This window comes from Phocoena sinus, chromosome 8, assembly GCF_008692025.1.
Source record: "Phocoena sinus isolate mPhoSin1 chromosome 8, mPhoSin1.pri, whole genome shotgun sequence".
NCBI classification, from domain to species: Eukaryota; Metazoa; Chordata; class Mammalia; order Artiodactyla; family Phocoenidae; genus Phocoena; species Phocoena sinus.
This window is the reverse complement of record NC_045770.1, coordinates 26728577-26752527: the sequence shown is the minus strand read 5'-3', so window position 1 is coordinate 26752527 and position 23951 is coordinate 26728577. Positions and strand designations below refer to the sequence as shown.

The following is a 23951-nucleotide window of genomic DNA, read 5'->3' as shown; positions in this document are numbered from 1 at the left end:
CTAGAACCAAGAGTGGTTTCTTCATGGAGACACCTAGTGCAGAATTTCCATTGGTTCCATATCTTTTTAACATTTACAAGTGTTTATACTTTAAAATGAATTTAAAAGAAATCAGAGGTGATTGACTACAGACACACAGAAAATGCAAGCTGAGAAAGAAGAGGCAGGAGAAGTAAGGGGGTTAAAGAGAGTGCATAAAAGGCTTAAATAGCCACACCAGAGAAAAGTTATAGTGAATCAGCAAGACATAAATAATGGATTGCCAAGTGGCAACAATCCTTGCTGAGATCAAATAGCAGGAATCTCTAGTAAGATTCAACAATAGAGTGTGCAGTTTCCCAAATATGTACCAACCATCTTTGATAATTATCTTTGCAAAAGCTGTAACTGAGCTTCCCAGAGAATAAGAGGGCTCCAGCCTGCTCAGCCCATGCTAAACCACTCAGGTTTGCATTACCCAATAACATGAGTAATTAAACTGCTTATTTACCAAACTTTCTTTATACTGCAATCTATTTATTGCTTGTCCTCATCTTTATGGTAAGATTGTCAAGGGGATTTCAGTTTTAGATAAATTATGGACTATATAAATCTGGCAATATAAAACATGTAGAATACTATGTAGAACATTACAAATGTATAGCTGAACATCAAAGAAAGTAAAGAAAATCTTCAGGGGTCAAGAATGCAATATGGCTGTGCTGAAGGAAATTGTCAGATTGGGTAGCCTGACTGGGGATTTAATGCTCACTCAAGAACAAGAACTTTGTGTTCAGTCAAGGCAATAAGTTAGATCTTGGATCCCACATAAAGCCAGATTATTGAAAGGAAACATCTCAATAAAGAGGAAGAGTAGAAAAAATCTACTTTTAAGTGTTTTCTGTCTTGACCTGGGCTTAGTGTAGGGAGGGAGATATCTTCGGTGAGAATTTGTCATCACAGCCTTCATTAGGCAGATTGTAGTTTGAATTTATACCACACCCTGTGATCTGGGAATCTGGAAACTGGAAAATTATCATAAAGGTGGCCTTAAGGCCAGTGATACCAACATTGTAGTATCTGTTAGAAGCAAATAGAAAATATCTTTGAATGGATATGTTATGGGATACTGGCTGAGAATTGCCCAGAATTGTTGAAGTACAATCCTTATAGTCAGGAAGCACAAAAATGCTGAACAAAGTAAACAAAAATTAAAAAGTAAAAATCCAAACTCATTGTAATGAAACTGAAGAATCTTTAATACAAAGAAAATGTCTTAGATGTAATTGAAAAGAAAAGATTAGATGAACAGAAACTCCATTTCACCAAAAGCTATGTATGCAAAACTCTGTTTTCCAACACAATTCATATGTTCTGGGTTTAAAACAAAAGGGTTGAGAAGTCAAGATGTCAGAGTAGTAGCAGGATGTAGAGTTCAACTTTCCCCACAAATGCATCAAGAATACATCTACAAATGGAACAATTCTCACAGAGAACCTGCTGCACACTAGCAGAGGACTTTGGACACCTAAAAAGACAAGAAAAATCCCTGCATAACCAGGTAAGATGAAAGAAAGAAGAAGGGGAAAAGGAGAGGAGAGGAAGTGGGACAGGACCCACACCGTTGGTGGGAAGCTGAAAGAGAGAACAGGTTCCTGCATCTGGGGAAACCCCCTCACCAGCAGGGAGATCAGCTGGGACAGAAGGGGAGCTTTGGAAGCTCAGAGGAGAGTGCACCAACCAGTCTGTAGCAGGCAGGACAGAGTGAGATCTACACAGAGGGTCCAAGTCACAGCTCTGCATACCCCAGCTTGAGACATGTGTCTGCCAGTGCAGACAGGACCTGGGTGCTGGAACTTGGGGTTTGGAGAGCAGACTCGTGGAGAGGACTGCTGTTGGATGTGAGGAGACATCCTGAGGGGATGGGAAAGAGGAGCTCCACAGCCAGGAATGACCCTGGAGGAAGCCCAGACCTCCATAGAAGTGAAGTGTCATTGTTGAGTGATACACAAAGGGCAGGGCTGCCATTGCAGCCTCTCTCCCCATGCTCCAGCCCCTGCCTCCCCAGCACACTAGGAAGGGATCCTGCTGGGACTGGCTCTCTCGCACCTGCAGTCCCTGGCCACACCTCATGCCCCATCCCTGCTGTGGCCAGCTCTCTTACGCCCTTGGCATTCTGCTCCCCCACACGGAGGTGGAGCTGAAACCAGGGGCACTGCAACTAAGGAAGAAGAACTAAAATCTCTCCTCACAGATGCACAAACCACAGAATTACACCCCCATGACTGGCTTTGTAAACTCAGTGACTGCAGAATATCTGAGTGGTCAATGAGTGCTCCTGCAGCCAAGACAAGTCTAGCTTTAGCAGCTGCAGACTTTGTGAGCACATACACATGTGATGGGCCAGGCCAGAGTCTGAGCTGCCCCCATAGAGCCCACAGTAGGTCCAGATCTATAATTACTGCAATCCTGGGAGCTGACTTCAGTGGATCTATGTTGGTGGACTGTTGAAAACAATGCCTGAGAGATACTGGGGCCAATTGCCAGCATACCCACAGTTAAGGTGGGGCCGAGAGCAGTGCCAACAACAGAATAACTTGTAAGCTCACACAATGGGTGAAAGGTGACACAATGCAGCATGCTTACAGGTGAACTGCTCCAGAGGAGGAAGACTCAGTGGCTTCTTTCCCAGTGGGAGTGCTCCAATCTCACCTACCTCGCTCCGTAGATCAGAAACAGCTATGAGACAAATCTGGGGGCCTCCATTCAAACAACTGGGTAGCAGACCCTGCCCTTGACAGGCATTGACAACCACAGAGTAAAGGGGAGACCCTGCTTACTATCCAGGGCAGGCCTGGTCACCACAAAACCACTCAAATACCCTATCAAGGGGATAATGACCAGTATACACTGAGGAAAGAGGTGGCAGACATTGATACTAAAAACAGCCCTCACACACACACACACAAAAATTAAACCTATGGAGGTTATATAGGGATGTTCCCATATAAAAATAACCCTCCAAGACAGTCTGAGCATCTGGCATCGGGAGGAAGAACCCCAAGAGCATTTAACCTTGAAGGTCAGCAGGGCTTGAGGACAGGAGCTCCACAGGGCTGGGGGAAACAGATACTCCACTCTTGGAGGGTGCACACAGGGTCTCACATGCACTGGGCTGAGCACAAAGAAGTACCTCCATAGGAACCTGGGTTATACCGACCCAGGGGTCTTGGAGGGTCTCCTGGGAGGGCGGGGGTTGGCTGTAGTTCACCATGGGGCAAGGACACTAGTATCAGAGGCTCCAGGGAATATTAATCTGTGTGAGATCTCCAAGAGGTCCTCATTTGACACCAAAACCTGACCCCACCCAAAAGCCTGCAGGCTCCAGTGCTGGAATGTCTCAGGCCAAACAACCAACAAGACCGGGAAAACAGCCCCACCCATCAGCAGACAGGCTGGCTAAAGTCATACTAAGCTGACAGACACCCCAAAATACACCATTTGACATGACCCTGTCCACCAAAGGGACAAGAACCAACTCCACCCACCAGAGGGAAGGCATCAGTCCCCCCCTATCAGGAAGCCTGCACAAGCCCCAGAACCAAATTCACAAACCAGAGGACAGACACCAGAAGCAAGAGGAACTAACACCCTGTCTGAATAAAGGAGACCACAAACACAGTAAGGCAGACAAAATGAAATGACAGATAAATATGTTGCAGAGGAAGGGGCAAGATAAAAACCTACAAGAAAAACTAAATGAAGAGGAGATAGGCAATCTACCAGAAAAATAATTCAGAGTAATGATGGTACAGATGACCCAAGATCTTGGAAAAAGAATGGAAGCACAGATTGAGAAGATACAAGAAATGATTAACAACAACAACAACAAAAATAGAAGATTTAACAAACAGACAAACAGAAATGAACAACACAACAACCAAAAGGAAAAATACACTAAAGGAATCAATAGCAGAATAACTGAGGCAGAAAATGAATAAATGAGCTGGAAGACAGAGTGGTGGAAATCACTGCTGTGGAACAGAATAAAGAAAAAAGAATAAAAAGAAATGAGGACAGTCTCAGAGACCACTGGGACAACATTAAGCACACAAACATTTGCATTTTATGGATCCCAGAAAAAGGAAAGAGAAAGGGCCTGAAAAAAATATTTGAAGAGATTATAGTCCAAAACTTCCCTAACATGGGAAAGGAAATATTCAACCAACTCAAGGAAGCACAGAGAGTCCCATACAGGATAAACTCAAGGAGAGACATGCCAAGACATATATTAATCAAACTAACAAAAATTAAATACAAAGAAAAAATATTAAAAGCAACAAGGGAAAAGCAACAAATAACATACAAGGGAATTCCCATAACATTATCAGCTGATTTTTCAGCAGAAACTCTGCAGGCCAGAAGGGAGTAACATGATATATTTAAAGTGATGAAAGGGAAAAACCAACAACCAAGAATACTCTACCCAGCAAGGTGCTTATTCAAATATGACATAGAAATCAATAGCTTTACAGATAAGCAAAAGCTAAGAGAATTCAGCAGCACCAGAACAGCTTTACAACAAATCCTAAAGGAACCTCTCTATTCAGGGGGAAAAAAGAGGCCACAATTAGAAACAAGAAAATTACAAATGGGAAAGCTCACTGGTAAAGGAAATCATCCATACACAAATAGAATATTAAAACAAGCAACCATAAGAAGAGGAGGGTACAAATGCAGGAAATGGGAATGCATTTGAAATTAAGAGACCAGCAACCTAAAACAACTTTGTGTGTGTGTGTGTGTGTATATGTATATATATATATATATATATATATATATATATATATATATACTACTTTATCAAAACCAAATGGGAAATGGAAACCAAAAAAGTACAATAGGTACACATAATAAAAGGAAAAAGCAACCCAAACACAGAACTTATGATGGTGATCAAACCACAAGAGAAGAGAACAAAAGAGGCATGGAAGGGACAAAAAAAATACCCAAACAATGAAGAAAATGGCAATTGGAACATACATATTGATACATATATATTGATAATTACCCTAAATATTAATGTATTAAGTGCTTCACCCAAAAGACATAGATTGGCTGAATGCATACAAAAACAAGACCCATAGGAACATGCTGTTTGGCACAGGGAGCTCAGCTTGGTGATGACCTACATAGGTGGGATGGTGGGTGGGAAGGAGGTCCAAGAGTGAGGGAATATATGTATACATATAGCTGATTCACAATGTTGTACAGCAGAAACTAACACAACATTGTAAAGCAATTATACTCCAATAAAAAAAAAAAAAAAAAAAACACAAGACCCATACATATGCTGTCTACAAGAGACCCCCTTCAGACCTAGGGATGCATACAGACTGAAAATGAGGGGTTGGAAAAAGGTATTCCATGCACATGGAAATCAAAAGAAAGCTGGAGTAGCAATACTCATATCAGATAAAATAGACTTAAAGACTGTTACAAGAGACAAGGAAGGACACTACATAATGATCAAGTGATCAATACAAGAAGAAGATATAACATTTGTAAATATATATGCACCCAACATAGGAGCACCTTTATATAAAAGGCAAATGTTAACAGCCATAAAAGGAGAAATTGACAGAAACACAGTAATAGTGGGGAACTTTAATACACCACTTTCGTCAATGAACAGATCATCCAGACAGAAAATCAGTAAGGAAACAAAAGCCTTAAATGACACATTAGAACAGGTAGACTATGATATTTATAGAACACTCCATCAGAAAGCAGCAGAATACGCTTTCTTCTCAACTGCACATGGAACATTCTCATGGATAGATCACATCTTGGGTCTCAAATCAAGGCGTGGTAAGTTTAAGAAAATTGAAATAATATCAAGCATATTTTCTGACAACCCTATGAGATTAGAAATTAATTACAGGAAAAAAATGTAAAAAACCAAACACATAGAAGCTAAATAATATGTTAATAAACAACCAGTGGATCACTGAAGAAATCAAAGATGAAAAAAAAAACCTAGGGACACAGGAATCCAAAACCTATGTGATGCAGCAAAAGCAGTTCTAAGATGGAAGGTTATACCACTAGAATCTTGTCTCAGAAAAATCTCAAATAAACATCCTAACTTTACACCTAAAGCAACTAGAGCAAGAAGAACAAACAAAACTCAGAGTCAGTAGAAAGAAAGAAATCATAAAGATCAGAACAGAAATAAATGAAATAGAAATGAAGAAAACAATAGCAAAGATCAATGAAACTAAAAGCTGGTTCTTTGAGAAGATAAACAAAATCGATAAACCTTTAGACAGACTCATCAGGAAAAAAAGGGAAAGGGCTCAAATCAAGAAACTAAAAATGAAAAAGGAGAAGTTACAACTGACACTGCAGAAATACAAAGGATCATAAGAGACTACTATAAGCAACTCTATGCCAATAAAATAGACAACCTGGAAGAAATGGACAAATTCTTAGAAAGATACAACCTTCTAAGACTGAACCAGGAAGAATAGAAAATATGAACAAATCACAAATAATGAAATTGAAACTGTGATTAAAAATCTTCCAACAGGGCTTCCCTGGTGGCGCAGTGGTTGAGAGTCCGCCTGCCGATGCAGGGGACGCGGGTTCGTGCCCCGGTCTGGGAAGATCCCACGTGCCGCGGAGCGGCTGGGCCCGCGAGCCATGGCCGCTGGGCCTGCGCGTCCGGAGCCTGTCCTCCGCAACGGGAGAGGCCACAACAGTGAGAGGCCCGCGTAACGCATAAAAAAAAAAAAAAAAATCTTCCAACAACAAAAGTCCAGGACCAGATGGCTTCAAAGGTGAATTATACCAAGGATTTAGAGAAGAGTTAACACCTATCTTTCTCAAACTCTTCCAAAAAATAGCAGAGAGAGGAACAGTCCCAAGCCCATTCTACAAGGCCACAATCACCCTGATCCCAAAACCAGACAAAGATATCACAAAAAAAGAAAGTTGCAGGCCAATATCACTGATTAACATAGACACAAAACTCCTCAATAAAATACTATCAAACATAATCCACAACACATTAAAAGGATCATACACTGTGATCAAGTGGGATTTATCTCAGGGAGATAAGGGTTCTTCAGTACATGCAAATCAATCAATGTGATAAACCATATTAACAAACTGAAGAATAAAAACCATATGATCATCTCAATAGATGCAGCAAAAGCTTTTGACAAAATTCAACACCGATTTATGACAAAATCTCCCAGACAGTGGGCATAGAGGGAGCTTACCTAACATAATAAAGACTATATACAACAAACCCACAGCCAACATCATTCTCAATGGTGAAAAACTGAAAGTATTCCCTCTAAGATCAGGAACAATACAAGGGTGCCCACTCTCACCACTATTATTCAACATAGTTTTGGAAGTTTTAGCCATGGCAACCAGAGAAGAAAAAGAAAAGGAATTCAAATTGGAAAAGAAAAAGAAAAGTAAAAGAAAACAGTAAAGTCACTGTTTGCAGATAACCTAATACTGTACATAGAAAACCCTAAACATACCACCAGAAGACCACTAGAACTCATCAATGAATTTGGTAAAGTTGCAGGATATAAAATTAATATGCAGAAATCTCTTGCATTCCTATACACTAACAATGAAAGATCAGAAACAGAAATTAAGGAAACAATCCTATTTATCCTTGCATCAAAATGAATAAAATACTTAGGTATAAACCCACCTAAGGAGATACTCAGAAAACAATAAGATAATGATGAATGAAATCAAAGATGACACAAGCAGATCAGATGGAGAGATATACCATGTTCTTGGATTGGAAGAATTGTTATTATCAAAGCGACTATACTACCCAAAGCAATCTACAGATTCAATGCAATCCCTATCAAATTACCAATGGCATTTTTCACAGAACTAGGACAAAGAATTTTACAATTTGTATGGAAACACAAAAGACCCTGAATAGTCAAAGCTATATTGAGAAAGAAAAACACAGCTGGAAGAATCAGACTCCCAGACTTCAGACCATACTACAAAGCTACAGTAATCAAGACAGTATGGTATTTGTCCAAAAACAGAAATATAGATCAATGGAACAGGATAGAAAGTCCAGAGATAAACCCACACACTTATGATCAACTAATCTTTGACAAAGGAAGCAAGAATATACAATGGAGGAAAGACAGTCTCTTCAATAACTGGTACTAGGAAAACTGGACAGCCACATGTAAAAGAATGAAATTAGAACACTCCCTAGCACCATACCAAAAAAATCAAATCAAAACAGATTAAAGGCCTAATTGTAAGGTTGGATACTATAAAACTCTTGCAGGAAAACATAGACAGAACACTCTCTGACATAAATCACAGGAGGATCTTTTCAATCCACCTCCTACAGTAATAAAAATAAAAACGAAAATAAACAAATGGGACCTAATTAAACTTAAATCTTTTGCACAGCAAAAGAAACCATAAACAAAATGAAAAGTCAACCCACAAAATGGGAGAAAATATTTGCAAATGAAGCAATTGACAAGGGATTAAACTCCAAAATGTACAAACAGCTCATGCAGCTCAATATCAAAAAAACGAACAACACAATCAAAAAACAAACTTGGGGGGAAAAAGTGGAGAGAGACAAATTGGGAGATTGGGAATGACATATACACACTACTATATATAAAATAGATAACTAGTATGGGCTTGCTGTATAGCACAGGGAATTCTTCTCAGTACTCTGTAATGACCTATATGGGAAAAGAATCTAAAAATGAGTGGATACATGTATATGTATAACTGATTCCCTTTGCTGTAGAGCAGAAATTAACACAACATTTTAAATCAACTATACTCCAATAAAAATTAAAAAAAACAAAAACTGGATTGGACCCCTTGGGAAAAATAGACTGGTAGAAGGGGAAGAGCAGGTGAGCATATAAAATGGGGGAGTTAACATGAGACCAACTTGGCTCTGGTTAAAAACTAACCAAGGAGTGGAGTAGAATGTAAACAGTGACAGTGCATCTGTTGGCCTCCAGCTGTTTTCCTTTTCAGCTATAAATAAGATAGGTTGTTTCTGGTGCTGGGCAGCTTGCAAGGTGTCAATATTGCACAAATTAACTCCAATCTCTCAGGAATAAAATTTGCACCTGCATGAAAGTGTGGTTATGGGACATGAATAAGAATGGAAATGAGAACCCTATTGTAGCTCCCTAGTTCACAAATATTGTTTGGAATAAGCTGGTACTTACTAGCAGTAATTCTCACAGTGAATGTCTCTGACTGAAGTTCTGTTGAAACATTTCTGGGATTATCTAAATATTTCATTAAATTGAATTGTTTTATTAATTAAACATGTAATACTCATACGGCAACTTTTAAAATACTAGATATCACCAATGCTTTATTTGTGCAAAGCTATGCAAGCTTCAGAATAAAGCTGCTTCTGCTATCTTGAAAAAAGTAATAATAAAATAAAATGGTTTTCCTGTGTTTCATACACAAGTCACTAATTTACAAAGAATTATTTTAGAAGATATTAAAATACCAAAAATAATTCAATTTTTTCTTTAATGAAAAAAGTATATGTAGGGCTTCCCTGATGGCGCAGTGGTTGAGAGTCCGCCTGCCGATACAGGGGACACAGGTTCGTGCCCCCGTCTGGGAAGATACCACATGCCGCGGAGCGGCTGGGCCCGTGATCCATGGCCACTGAACCTGCGTGTCCGGAGCCTGTGCTCCGCAACAGGAGAGGCCACAACAAGTGAGAGACCTGCGTACTGCAAAAAAATAATAATAATAATAAAAGTATATGTAAATCTTATATTGTGTTGTTACCTTTGAGGACACCAATGAGGCTACAAAGCTGCTCATTAGTAACTGTCATTAGAGTTTCTCAATTAAAGAAATTTTCAGTTTCACAAAATAAGAATTTTAATTTCTAGTACGGAAATAAAGTTGTACTTTTTAAAATATCTGATTACTTTTTTCTAAGCTTTCTTAGTTTCTAATTTTCTAAACATTCCTAAAATACATTCATAGAAAAAAATTAATGTAGCAGAAGGAAAAGTCTCTTGATGTTGTTTTGTCCTTATTCTTTTTATCATAATAAAGTATTGCTATATCCATAGGAAAGTGAGAATTACCTAAGTATTCTGTGGTATCAGAGGTATCTAAAAACAGAGATTTTGCCTAGAAAAATCTTACCTGCTTTTCAGGACAATGATCCAATCTACTCATAGAAAATGATTCTCACCAGTTGAGGCACCTAACAGTCTATCATGAATTCTTATAAATCATCAATAAATTAAGTACATCTAAATTCTTTGAACCAAAATAATTTTCTTTCTTATGTTAAAGTATTCTTTTTTAGAAATATATGTAAACTATTGGTTTGTCTCATAACATCATTCTCTTTGAGGGGATTATAACATAGTAATTTTCTGAACAAGATATAATGAAATGATTGGTCATTTATACAATGGGATTGAAATTACAGGGGTCTTTTTTTTTTTACTTCAACCACTTAATTTTTAGTGTGACTTATGAATTTCTTATAATTAGGATAAATCACTTTCATAAGAAAAACGATATCATTTTCTCAACATGTTTCCACATGGCATTATGCTAGAATAGTTAAAATTCTGTTTTTAAAAATATGATCATTCAGTAAAGTTAAATTGGTTTTCTCATATTTCCTTATATCTTCACAGATTGTGAGTGTTGGAAAGCATGTTAAAGGCTACCATTATATCATTGCAAACTTGGTAAGAACTCTTTATTTTCTATTTTTCATAAGAATTGCTCAGACATTCAAGATTATGTTAACTGTGCCTTGAAATAGTGCTCTATTATTAAACTATATTACTTACTAAGCTTTTTATAACACATAGGATAGTACTCTTATGTGTCCACAAAAAAATTAATGGTCAATCTAAGAAAGAAATGGAAAATTTTATTTAGGCCTACCTGAGGATTATAACCCACTAGTTAGTCTTTCAGAAAGCTCTGAGGACTGTTCTGCCCATTAGAGGTCAAAGCAACGAGATTTTCTGCACAACTTAGAGGTCAAAATATAAGTTTTTGAGATTAAGGGTTACGAATCAAAGTAACATATTGACAGTTTACAGAGTCCAACAAGGCAATAGTGGGTCATTGTGACCCCTTACAGGATTGAGAAAGGAATGTTATCTCCTAATCTCCTAAGTAGTTACCTTGCTGGTGCCAGTAGGAAATTGCTTCTTTTTCTTTCTTTCTTTTTTTTTTTTTTTTTGTGAGTAGGCATTCCTGGGTCTTCTAAGAGAATCTAGGTAATATATTAATGTATAATGTAGATGCACACTGCACACTAAAGGGGAGGAGGTGGTAGCTCAAATGGTGGAAAAATTTTGTTAAAATTTTCTTGTCTTTCCTTAAAAACAATTGTATTTCATTAATCACAGTGATCATATTTCTAATTCAATATATTTTGGTGCAGATAAGCTTGATATCTGCCATAGTGACCTTTAAAGCTAATTATAATGTTTGTTTTACTATGATATTACTTGGCAAATTAGATAATGGCCTTTTGTCTGTGTGAATGATAAATGTGCTACTCTATGGATGAAGATTGTCAATACTTAGGTGTATTACAAGAATGATTAAAACTGATGACCAATGTTTTTTAATTTTATGAAAAACAAGTTTGAAATGGCTATTTAAGAAAGTCTTTTGTTGGGAGTAATCCAAATTATTTTAATAGTGTCAACTTTTCACATATATATAGATGTTTATTTTACAACATACAGGCATTAGTATGAAATTCTTAAAGGTATAAGTCAAGTCCTTTTAGATTTCTTGGCAAGGCTCAAGTATTTCTTGTTAACTTTGCAAGTGTGGGGGAAAACTGACCATACAGAGGGCCATTCTCCTTGATTTATCAGAGTACCCTGTTAAAAAGGGCAGTATCATATCTTCCCTAAGGGCTTGATCTCAAAAGTGGTTTATCCTAGAGAAGTTAAGAATGTGTTCTTTTCCTCTTTTCCCACCATATATTTCTTTGGTGAGGATCTTGCACTCAAAGCAGGGAAAGAACAAAATGCTGGAAAACAGATTCATATTCATCCACTCTTTTCATGTGGCAAGTGGGCCATCACACTTTGAGACAGGAATTTTAAGTCTTTAGTGAACTAGGTTTTACTATGGAGTTGAGATATTAAAATACAGCAGTAAACTCTAAAGTTTTATTGTATTGTGTTTCTTGAATAAAGTATAATTTTGTTACTTAATATTATCATGAAAATACTGAGAAATTTTTACTTGTTTTTTCCATTGCTTTTAGTAGGCCTGTAGTCTGGATGTTTCAATATATTTTATAAAACTATAAATCTTAAAGCAAATATATCCTGATATTAATCACCATAAGAGAAAAAGAGAGACATTTATTGATGTGACTTATAATGTCACAATGACATTGTACAAGGAGACTCTAGCAAATAGAAGGTTTTAATACCATCTATTCTTTCCAAACAATGGAATTCAGAAGGAAAAAAAGAAGACAATATGTTACAGATTATCATGCCAGAACGGAATTGCTGACATTAATAGTTATAATTAATAGTTATAAAATCCTAATGGGTATAACAGCCTGTATTAAACAGCCCTAGTAGATGGCATCACATTCAAGTTATCTATATAATGACTAAGTAACAACATATGAAGTAGAAAAGACTGATTTAGTTGGAGGGATTACGATGGAGACAAGGGAAGCTTCTAAACTCCCTTCCTTCCACAGACACACATACAGAGCAATTCCTCTGAGAAAAATCCAGAAACTAGCTGAATGACTCCTACACATCAGGCAGCTGAGAAAACACCCACACAGAAATGGGTTGGAAAAGGTGAGGCACACTCTTTCCATAAGCACTACTCCCAGCATAGTGCCACACAATCAGAAGGGAATCCCCAACCCTCAGCTTCTACATGAAGAGCAAAGGACTTGGACCACATGTTTAGCACCTCAGTTTTTAAGGCTGCCACTCAAGAGAGAGCCCCTCAAAAACACCTAGGTCCAAAAGCCAATGGGGCATGCATCCACATGACCACAGTGGTGTGAAACTAGAAATTAATTACAAGAAAAAAACTGGAGAATCTACAAATATGTGGAGATTAGCCAAAGGCTCCTGACAACCATTGGGTCAAAAGAAATCAAGAGTGAAATAAAAAAGTACCTTGAGACAAATGCAATTGGAAATGGAAACATACCATACCAGAACATACGGAATACACCTAAAGCAGTTCTAAAAGGGAAGTTTATAGAAATAGATGCCAACATTAAATAAAAATAGAGAAATCAAATAAAGAACTTTATACCTCAAGGAACTAGAAAAATGAGAAAAAACTAAGCTCAAATTTAGGTGAAGGAAGGAAATAACAAAGATCAAAGTGGAGATAAATGAAATAGAGACTAAAAAGACAATAGAAAATATCAATGAAGGTAGTTTTAAAAGATAAACAAAATTGACAAATCTTTAACTAGACAAAGGAAAAAGAAAACTTTTAAAAATCATAAAGGTAAGAAGATCAATTGCAACTAATACCACAGAAATACTAAGAAACTACTATGAACAATAATACTCACAAATTATATACCCTAGAAGAAATGAATAAATACCTAGAAACATATCAAGCATGAATTATAATTAAAAGGAAAATCTGAACTAACCAATAACAAGAGAGTAGTTTGAATCAGTAACCAAATCACTCCCCGACAAAAAAGTCCAGGACCATATGGCTTCATGGATAATTTCTACCAAACCTTTAAACAAGAATAATTACTAAAACTTTAAAAATTATTCCAATAAATAGAAGCAGAGAGAACACTTCCAAATTTACTTTCAAGGCCAACATTACACTGATACCAAAGCCAGACAATGACACTACAAAAAAAGTAAATTTCAGACTGATTGTTGAACACAGATACAAAAATCCTCTACAAAATATTAACAAACCAAATTAAACAGTACATTAAAAGGATGGAACAAAGATCATATCAAGATCAAGAGGGATTTGCCCAGAGATGCAAGGATGGTTTGATATCCTCGAATTAACCAATGTGATGGCACCACATTACAAAAAGAATAAAAATCATATGATCATCTCAATAGAGGCAGAAAAAGCTTTTGACATAGTTCACATCATTTCATGATAAAAAAATCTCAAGAACCTGAGTATAGAAGGAACATACTGCACTATAAAAAAGGCCATGTATGATAAGCCCACATCTAACATCATATCTAATGTTGAAAAGCTGAAAGCTTTTCATTTAACATGAGGATGTCTTCTCTCACCACTATTTTTTCTTTTTTTATTTTTATATTTATTTAGTTATTTTTTTTTTGAATTTTTTTTTTATATAGCAGGTTCTTATTAGTTATCCATTTCTTACATATTAGTGTATATATGTCAATCCCAATCTCCCAATTCATCACACTACAACCACCACCCACCCCCGCCACGTCCCCCCTTGATGTCTATACAGTTGTTCTCTACATCTGTGTCTCAATTTCTGCCCTGCAAACTGGTTGATCTGTACCATTTTTCTAGGTTCCACATATATGTGTTAATATACAATATTTGTTTTTCTCTTTCTGACACTTCACTCTGTATGACAGTCACTAGATCCATCCACATCTCTACAAATGACTCAGTTTCGTTCCTTTTTCTGGATGAGTAATATTCCATTGTATATATGTACTGTATCTTCTTTATCCATTAATCTGTCAGTGTGCATTTAGGTTGCTTCCATGTCCTGGCTATTGTAAATAGTGCTGCAATGAACATTGGAGTATGTGTGTATTTTTGAATTATGGTTTTCTCTGGGTATACGCCCAGTAGTGGGATTGCTGGGTCATATAGTAATTCTACTTTTAGTTATATTAAGGAACCTCCATAGAGTTCTCCATAGTGGCTGTATCAATTTACATTCCAACCAACAGTGCAAGGGGGGTTCCCTTTTCTCCACACCCTCTCCAGAATTTAATGTTTGTAGATTTTCTAATGATGCCCATTCTAATTGGTGTGAGGTGATACCTCAGTGTAGTTTTGATTTGCATTACTATAATAATTAGTGATTTTGAGCAGCTTTTCATGTGCATCTTGGCCAACTATGCGTCTTCTTTGGAGAAATGTCTATTTAGGTCTTCTGCCCATTTTTCGATTGGGTTGTTTGTTTTATTAATATTGAGCTGCATGAGATGTTTATATATTTTAGAGATTAATCCTTTGTCCATTGATTCATTTGCAAATATTTATCCCATTCTGAGGGCTGTCTTTTCATCTTGTTTGTACTTTCCTTTGCTGTGCAAAAGCCTTTAAGTTTCTATAGCTCCCACTTGTTCATTTTTCTTTTCATTTCCATTACTCTAGGATATGGATCAAAAAAGATCTTGCTGTGATTTATGTCAGAGTGTTCTTCCTAAGTTTTCCTCTAAGAGTTTCAGAGTGTCTGGTCTTACATTTAGGTCTCTAATGCATTTTGAGTTTATTTTTGTGTATGGTGTTAGGGAGTATTCTTTTTTTTTTTTTACATCTTTATTGGAGTATAATCGCTTTACAATGGTGTCTTAGTTTCTGCTTCATAACAAAGTGAATCAGTTATACATATACATATGTTCCAATATCTCCTCCCTCTTGCATCTCCCTCCCTCCCACCTTCCCTATCCCACCCATCCAGGTGTTCAGAATGCACCGAGCTGATCTCCCTGTGCTATGTGTCTGCTTCCCACTAGCTATTTATTTTACGTTTGGTAGTGTATATATGTCCATGCCACTCTCTCACCTTGTCACAGCTTACCATTTCCCCTCCTCATATCCTCAACTCCATTCTCTAGTAGGTCTGTGTCTTTATTCCCATCTTACCCCTAGATTCTTCATTACAATTTTTTTTCTTAGATTCCATATGTATGTGTTAGCATATGGTATTTGTCTTTCTCTTTCTGATTTACTTCACTCTGTATGACAGACTCTAGGTCCATCCACCTCACTACAAATAAATCAATTTCACTTCTTTTTATGGCTGAGTAATGTTCCATTGTATATATGTGCCACATCTTCTTTATCTATTCATCTGATGGTGGACACTTAGGTTGTTTCCATCTCCTGGCTATTGTAAACAGAGCTGCAATGAACATTTTGGCACATGACTCTTTTTGAATTATGGTTTCCTCAGGGTATATGCCCAGTAGTGGGATTGCTGTGTCATTTGGTAGTTCTATTTGTAGTTTTTTAAGGAACTTACATACTGTTCTCCATAGAGACTGTACCAATTCACATTCCCATCAGCAGTGCAAGAGTGTTCCCTTTTCTCCACACTCTCTCCAGCATTTATTGTTTCTAGATTTTTTGATGATGGCCATTCTGACTAGTGTGACATAATATCTCATTGTAGTTTTGATTTGCATTTCTCTAATGATTAATGATGTTGAGCATTCTTTCATGTGTTTGTTGGCAATCTCTATATCTTCTCTGGGGAAATGTCTATTTAGGTCTTCTGCTCATTTTTGGATTGGGTTGTTTGTTTTTTTGTTATTGAGCTGCATGAGGTCTTGTAAATTTTGGAGATTAATCTTTTGTCAGTTGCTTCATTTGAAAATATTTTCTCCCATTCTGAGGGTTGTCTTTTGGTCTTGTTTATGTTTCTTTTGCTGTGCAAAACTTTGAAGTTTCATTAGGTCCCATTTGTTTATTTTCCTTTTTATTTCCATTTCTCTAGGAGGTGGATCAAAAAGGATCTTGCTGTGATTTATGTCATAGAGTGTTCTGCCTGTTTTCCTCTAAGAGTTTGAGAGTATCTGGCCTTATATTTAGGTCTTTAATTCATTTTGAGCTTATTTTTGTGTATGGTGTTAAGGAGTGTTATAATCTCATACTTTTACATGTACCTGTCCAGTTTTCCCAACACCACTTATTGAAGAGGCTATCCTTTCTCCACTGTATATTCCTGCCTCCTTTATCAAAGATAAGGTGACCATATGTGCGTGGGTTGATCTCTGGGCTTTTTATCCTGTTCCATTGACCTATATTTTTGTTTTTGTTCCAGTACCATACTGTCTTGATTACTGTAGCTTTGGAGAATAGTCTGAAGACAGGGGGCCTGATTCTTCCAGCTCCGTTTTTCATTCTCAAGATTGCTTTGGCTATCAGGGTCTATTGTGTTTCCATACAAATTGTGAAATTTTTTGTTCTAGTTCTGTGAAAAATGCCAGTGGTAGTTTGATAGGTATTGCATTGAATCTGTAGACTGCTTTGGGTAGTAGAGTCTTTTACACAATGTTGATTCTTCCAAGAATCCAAGAACATGGTATACCTCTCCAACTATTTGTATCATCTTTAATTTCTTTCATCAGTGTCATATAATTTTCTGCATACAGGTCTTTTGTTTCCTTAGGTAGGTTTATTCGTAGATATTTTATTCTTTTTGCTGCAGTGGTAAATGGGAGTGGTTTCTTGATTTCACTTTCAGATTTTTCATAATTAGTGTATAGAAATGCCAGAGATTTCTGTGCATTAATTTTGTATCCTGCTACTTTACCAAATTCATTGATAAGCTTTAGTAGTTTTCCGGTAGCATCTTTAGGGTTCTGTATGTATAGTATCATGTCATCTGCAAACAGTGACAGCTTTACTTCTTCTTTTCCAATTTGGATTCCTTTTATTTCCTTTTCTTCTCTGATTGCTGTGGCTAAAACTTCCACAACTCTGTTGAATTAGAGTGGTGAGAGTGGGCAACCTTGTCTTGTTCCTGATCGTAGTGGAAATGCTTTCAGTTTTTCACCATTGAGGACGATGTTGGCTGTCGGTTTGTCACATATGGCCTTTATTATGTTGAGGAAAGTTCCCTCTATGCCTACTTTCTGCAGGGTTTTTATCATAAATGGGTGTTGAATTTTGTCAAAAGCTTTCTCTGCATTTATTGAGATGATCATATGGTTTTTCTCCTTCAATTTGTAAGTATGGTGTATTACGTGGATTGATTTGTGTTTATTGAAGAATTCTTGCATTCCTGGATTCAACCCACTTGATCATGGTGTATGATCCTTTTAATGTGCTGTTGGATTCTGTTTGCTAGTATTTTGCTGAGGATTTTTGCATCTATGTTCATCAGTGATATTGCCCTGTAGTTTTCTTTCTTTGTGACATCCTTGTCTGGTTTTGGTGTCAGGGTGATGGTGGCCTCGTAAAATGACTTTGGGAGTGTTCCTCCCTCTGCTATATTTTGGAAGAATTTGAGAAGGATAGGTGTTAGCTCTTCTCTACATGTTTGATAGAATTCACCTGTGAAGCCATCTGGTCCTGGGCTTTTGTTTGTTGGAAGATTTTTAATCACAGTTTCAATTTCAGTGCTTGTGATTGGTCTGTTCATATTTTCTATTTCTTCCTGATTCAGTCTTGGCAGGTTGTGCATTTCTAAGAATTTGTCCATTTCTTCCAGGTTGTCCATTTTATTGGCATAGAGTTTCTTGTAGTAATCTCTCATGATCTTTTGTATTTCTGCAGTGTCAGTTGTTACTTCTCCCTTTTCATTTCTAATTCTATTGATTTGAGTCTTCTCCCTTTTTTTCTTGATGAGTCTGGCTAATGGTTTATCAATTTAGTTTATCTTCTCAAAGAACGACCTTTTAGTTTTATTGATCTTTGCTATTGTTTCCTTCATTTCTTTTTCATTTATTTCTGATCTGAACTTATGATTTCTTTCCTTCTGCTAACTTTGGAGTTTTTTTGTTCCTCTTTCTCTAATGGCTTTAGGTGCAATGTTAGGTTGTTTATTCGAGATGTTTCCTGTTTCTTAAGGTAGGATTGTATTGCTATAAACTTCCCTCTTAGAACTGCTTTTGCTGCCTCCCATAGGTTTTGGGTTGTCGTGTCTCCACTGTCATTTGTTTCTAGGTATTTTTTAATATCCTTTTTGATTTCTTCAGTGATCACTTCGTTATTAAGTATTGTATTGTTTAGCCTCCATGTGTTTGTATTTTTTACAGATCTTTCCCTGTAATTGATATCTAGTCTCACAGCATTGTGGTCAGAAAAGATACTTGGTACAATTTCAATTTTCTTAAATTTACCAAGGCTTGATTTGTGACCCAAGATATGATCTATTCTGGAGAATGTTCCATGAGCACTTGAGAAAAATGTGTATTCTGTTGTTTTTGATATGTCCTATAAATATCAATTAAGTCCACCTTGTTGAATGTATCATTTACAGCTTGTGTTTCCTTTTTTATTTTCATTTTCGATGATCTGTCCATTGGTGAAAGTGGGGTGTTAAAGTCCCCTACTATGAATGTGTTACTGTCGATTTCCCCTTTTATGGCTGTTAGTATTTGCCTTATGTATTGAGATGCTCCTATTTTGGGTGCTTAAATATTGACAATTGTTATATCTTCTTGGATCGATCCCTTGATCATTATGTAGTGTCCTTTGTCTCTTCTCATAGTCTTTATTTTAAAGTCTATTTTGTCTGATATGAGAATTGCTCCTCCAGCTTTCTTTTGGTTTCCATGTGCATGGAATATCTTTTACCACCCCCTTACTTTCAGTCTGTATGTGTCTCTAGGTCTGAAGTGGGTCTCTTGTAGACAGCGTATATATTGGTCTTGTTTTTGATCCATTCAGCCACTCTGTGTCTTTTGGTGGGAGCATTTAATCCATTTACATTTAAGGCAATTATCAATATGTATGTTCCTATTCCCATTTTCTTAATTGTTTTGGGTTTGTTATTGTAGGTCTTTTCCTTGTCTTGTGTTTCTTGACTAGAGAAGACCCTTTAACATTTGTTGTAAAGCTGTTTTGGTGGTGCTGAACTCTCTCAGCTTTTGTTTGTCTGTAAAGATTTTAATTTCTCCATCAAATCTGAATGAGATCCTTGCTGGGTAGAGTAATCTTGGTTGTAGATTTTTTCCTTCATCACTTTAAATATGTCCTGCCAGTCCCTTCTGGCCTGCAGAGTTTCTGCTGAAAGATCAGCTGTTAACCTTATGGGGATTCTCTTGTGAGTTATTTGTTGTTTTTCCCTTGCTGCTTTTAATATATTTTCTTTGTATTTAATTTTTGACAGTTTGATTAATATGTGTCTTGGCATGTTTCTCCTTGGATTTATCCTGTATGGGACTCTCTGTGCTTCCTGGACTTGATTAACTATTTCCTTTCCCATATTAGGGAAGTTTTCAACTATAATCTTTTCAAATATTTTCTCAGTCCCTTTCTTTTTCTCTTCTTCTTCTGGAACCCCTATAATTTGAATATTGGTGCATTTAATATTGTCTCACAATTCTCTGAGACTGTCCTCAGTTGTTTTCATTCCTTTTTCTTTATTCTGCTCTGCAGTAGTTATTTGCACTATTTTATCTTCCAGGTCACTTATCCGTTCTTTTGCCTCAGTTATTCTGCTATTGATCCCTTCTAGAGCATTTTTAATTTCATTTATTGTCTTGTTCATCATTGCTTCTTTCATCTTTAGTTCTTTAGGTCCTTGTTAATTGTTTCTTACATTTTCTCTATTCTATTTCTAAGATTTTGAATCATCTTTACTATCATTATTCTGAATTCTTTTTCAGGTAGACTGCCTATTTCCTCTTCTTTTTTTAGGTCTGGTGGGTTTTTATCTTTCTCCTTCATCTGCTGTGTGTTTTTCTGTCTTCTCATTTTGCTTATCTTACTGTGTTTGGGTCTCCTTTTTGCAGGCTGCAGGTTTGTAGTTTCTGTTGTTTTTGATGTCTGTCCCCAGTGGCTAAAATTTGTTCAGTGTGTTGTGTAGGCTTCCTGGTGGAGGGGATTAGTGCCTGTGTTCTGGTGGATGAGACTGGATCTTGTCTTTCTGGTGGGTAGATCCACATCTGGTGGTGTGTTTTGGGGTGTCTGTGGAGTTATTATGTTTTTAGGCAGCCTCTCTGTTAATGGGTGGGCTTGTGTTCCTGTCTTGCTAGTTGTTTGGCATAGAGTGTTCAGCACTGTAGCTTGCTGGTCATTGAGTGAAGCTGGGTGTCAGTGTTGAGATGGAGATCTCTGGGAGATTTTCACGATTTGATATTATGTGGAGCTGGGACATCTCTTGGCCAGTGTCCTGAAGTTGGCTCTCCCACCTCAGAGGCACAGCACTGACTCCTGGTTGCAGCACCAAGAGCCTTTCATCCACACGGCTCAGAATAAAAGGGAGAAAAAGTAGAAAGAAAGAAAAAAAGAAAGAGCATAAAAGAAAATAAAATAAAGTAAGATAAAATAAAGTTATTAAAATAAAAAATAATTATTAAGAAAAATTTAAAAAATAAAACGGTAGGATAGAACCCTAGGACAAATGGTGAAAGCAAAGTTATACAGACAAAATCTCACACAGAAGCATACACACTCACAAAAAGAGGAAAAGGGGTAAAAATAATAAATCTTGCTCTCAAAGTCCACCTCCTCATTTTGGGATGATTCATTGTCTATTCATGTATTCCAAAGATGCAGGGTACATCAAGTTGATTGTGGAGATTTAATCCACCACTCCTGAGACTGCTGGGAGAGATCTCCCTTTCTCTTCTTTGTTCACACAGCTCCCGGGGCTCAGCTTTGGATTTGGCCCCGCCGGTGCATGTAGGTCACCAGAGGGTGTCTGTTCTTCACTCAGACAGGACAGGGTTAAAGGAACAGCTGACTCGAGAATTCTGGCTCACTCAAGCTGGGGGAAGGGAGGGGTTGTGGATGCAGGGTGATCCTGCTGCAACAGAGGCCAGCAGGACTTTGCACCAGCCTAAGGTGCACCATGCATTCTCCGAGGGAAGGTGTCCTTGGATCCCGGGACCCTGGCAGTGGCAGGCTGCACAGGCTAGCCCGAAGGGAGGTGTGGATAGTGACCTGTGCTCACACACAGGCTTCTTGGTGGTGGCAGCAGCAGCCTTAGCATCTCATGCCCGTCTCTGTGGTCCATGCTATTAGCTGCAGCTCGCACCCATCTCTGGAGTTCCTTTAAGCAGTGTTCTTAATCCCCTCTTCTCACACACCAGGAAACCAAGAAAGAAGAAAATGTCTCTTGCCTCTTCGGCAGGTCCAGACTTTTCCCTGGACTCCCTCACGGCTAGCCGTGGTGCACTAACCCCCTGCAGGCTGTGTTCATGCTGCCAACCCCAGTCCTCTCTCTGTGCTCTGAGGGAAGCCTGAGCCTCAGCTCCCAGCTCCGCCTGCCCCAGCGGGTGAGCAGACAAGCCTCTCGGGCTGGTGAGCGCTGGTTGGCACTGATCCTCTGTGCGGGAATCTCTCCACTTTGCCCTCCACACCCCTGTTGCTGTGCTCTCCTCTGTGGCTCTGAAGCTTCCTCCTCTGCCACCCACAGTCTCCACCCATGAAGGGGCTTCCTAGTGTGTGGATACCTTTCCTCCTTCACAGCTCCCTCCCAGTGGTGCAGGTCCCATCCCTATTCTTTGGTCTCTGTTTATTGTTTTTTTTAATTTTTCCCTACCCAGGTATATGGGGAGTTTCTTCCCTTTTGGGAGGTCTGAGGTCTTCTGCCAGCGTTCAGTAGGTGTCCTGTAGGAGCTGTTCCACGTGCAGATGTATTTCTGGTGTATCTGTGGGTAGGATGGTGATCTCCATATCTTACTCTTCTGCCATCTTCCCAGAAGTCCCTGTAGGGACTATTCTAACTTCATTCTTTTATATGTAGCTGTCCAGTTTTCCCAGCACCACTTATTGAAGATACTGTCTTTTCTCCATTGTATATCCTTACCTCTTTTGCCATAGATTAGTTGACCATAGGTGCATGGGTTTATCTCTGGGCTTTCTATCCTGTTTCATTCATCTATATTTCTGTTTTTTGTGCCAGTACCATACTGTCTTAATTACTGTAGCTTTGTAGTATAGTATGAAGTCAGGGAGTCTGATTCCTCCAGCTCCGTTTTTTTCCATCAAGACCACTTTGGCTATTCAGGGTCTTTTGTGTCTCCATACAAATGTTAAGATTTTTTTGTTCTAGTTCTGTAAAAAATGCCATTGGTAATTTGATAAGGATTGCACTGAATCTGTAGATTGCTTTGGGTAGTATAGTCATTTGCACAATGTTGATTATTCCAATCAAAGAACATGATATATCTCTCCATCTGTTTGTATCATCTTTAATTTCTTTCATCCATGTCTTATAGTTTTCTGCATACTGGTCTTTTGTCTCCCTCAGTAGAGTTATTCCTAGGTATTTTATTCTTTTTGTTCCAGTGGTAAATGGGAGGGTTTCCTTAACTTTCCTTTCAGATATTTCATCATTATTGTATAGGGATGCAAGAGATTTCTGTGCATTAATTTTGTATCCTGCAACATTACCAAATTCATTGATTAGCTCTAGTAACTTTCTGGTGCCATCTTTAGGATTCTTTATGTATAGTATCATAGTATCATGTAATCTGAAAAAAGTGACAGTTCTACTTCTTCTTTTCCAATTTGTATTCCTCTTAATTCTTTTTCTTCTCTGATTGCCATGACCAGGACTTCCAGAACTATGTTGAATAATAGTGGTGAAAGTGGACATCCTTGTTTTTTTCCTGATCTTAGAGGAAATGCTTTCAGTTTTTCACCATTGAGAATGATGTTTGCTGTGGGTTTGTCCTTTACGGCCTTTATTAGGTTGAGGTAGGTTCCCCCTAATCCCACTTTCTAGAGAGTTTTTATCATAAATGGGTGTTAAATTTTGTCCAAAGCTTTTTCTACATCTATTGAGATGATCATATATTTTTTCTTCTTCAATTTGTTAATATGCTGTATCACATTGATTGATTTGCATATATTGAAGAATCCTTGCACTCTTTGGTTAAACCCCACTTGATCATGGTGTATGATCCTTTTAATTTGTTGTTGGATTCTGTTTGCTAGCATTTGTTGAGGATTTTTGCATCTATGTTCATCAGTGATATTGCCCTGTAGTTTTCTTTCTTTGTGACATCCTTGTCTGGTTTTGG

The 23951-nt window shown here is 37.6% G+C and overlaps 1 protein-coding gene across 5 annotated transcripts in view; it reads left to right on the top strand.

The window, feature by feature from the left end:
* GRIA4 (glutamate ionotropic receptor AMPA type subunit 4) overlaps window positions 1-23951 on the top strand; it is a 520825-nt gene that overhangs the window by 368602 nt on the left and 128272 nt on the right. For all 5 annotated transcript variants that reach the window (XR_004351085.1, XM_032640086.1, XM_032640084.1 and 2 more), the window contains one exon: window positions 10707-10760. Coding sequence is in view for 4 of the 5 variants with exons in the window: in XM_032640086.1 (XP_032495977.1) it covers window positions 10707-10760 (54 nt within the window). In the remaining variant the exon portion in view is untranslated. The remainder of the gene's footprint in view (window positions 1-10706; window positions 10761-23951) is intronic.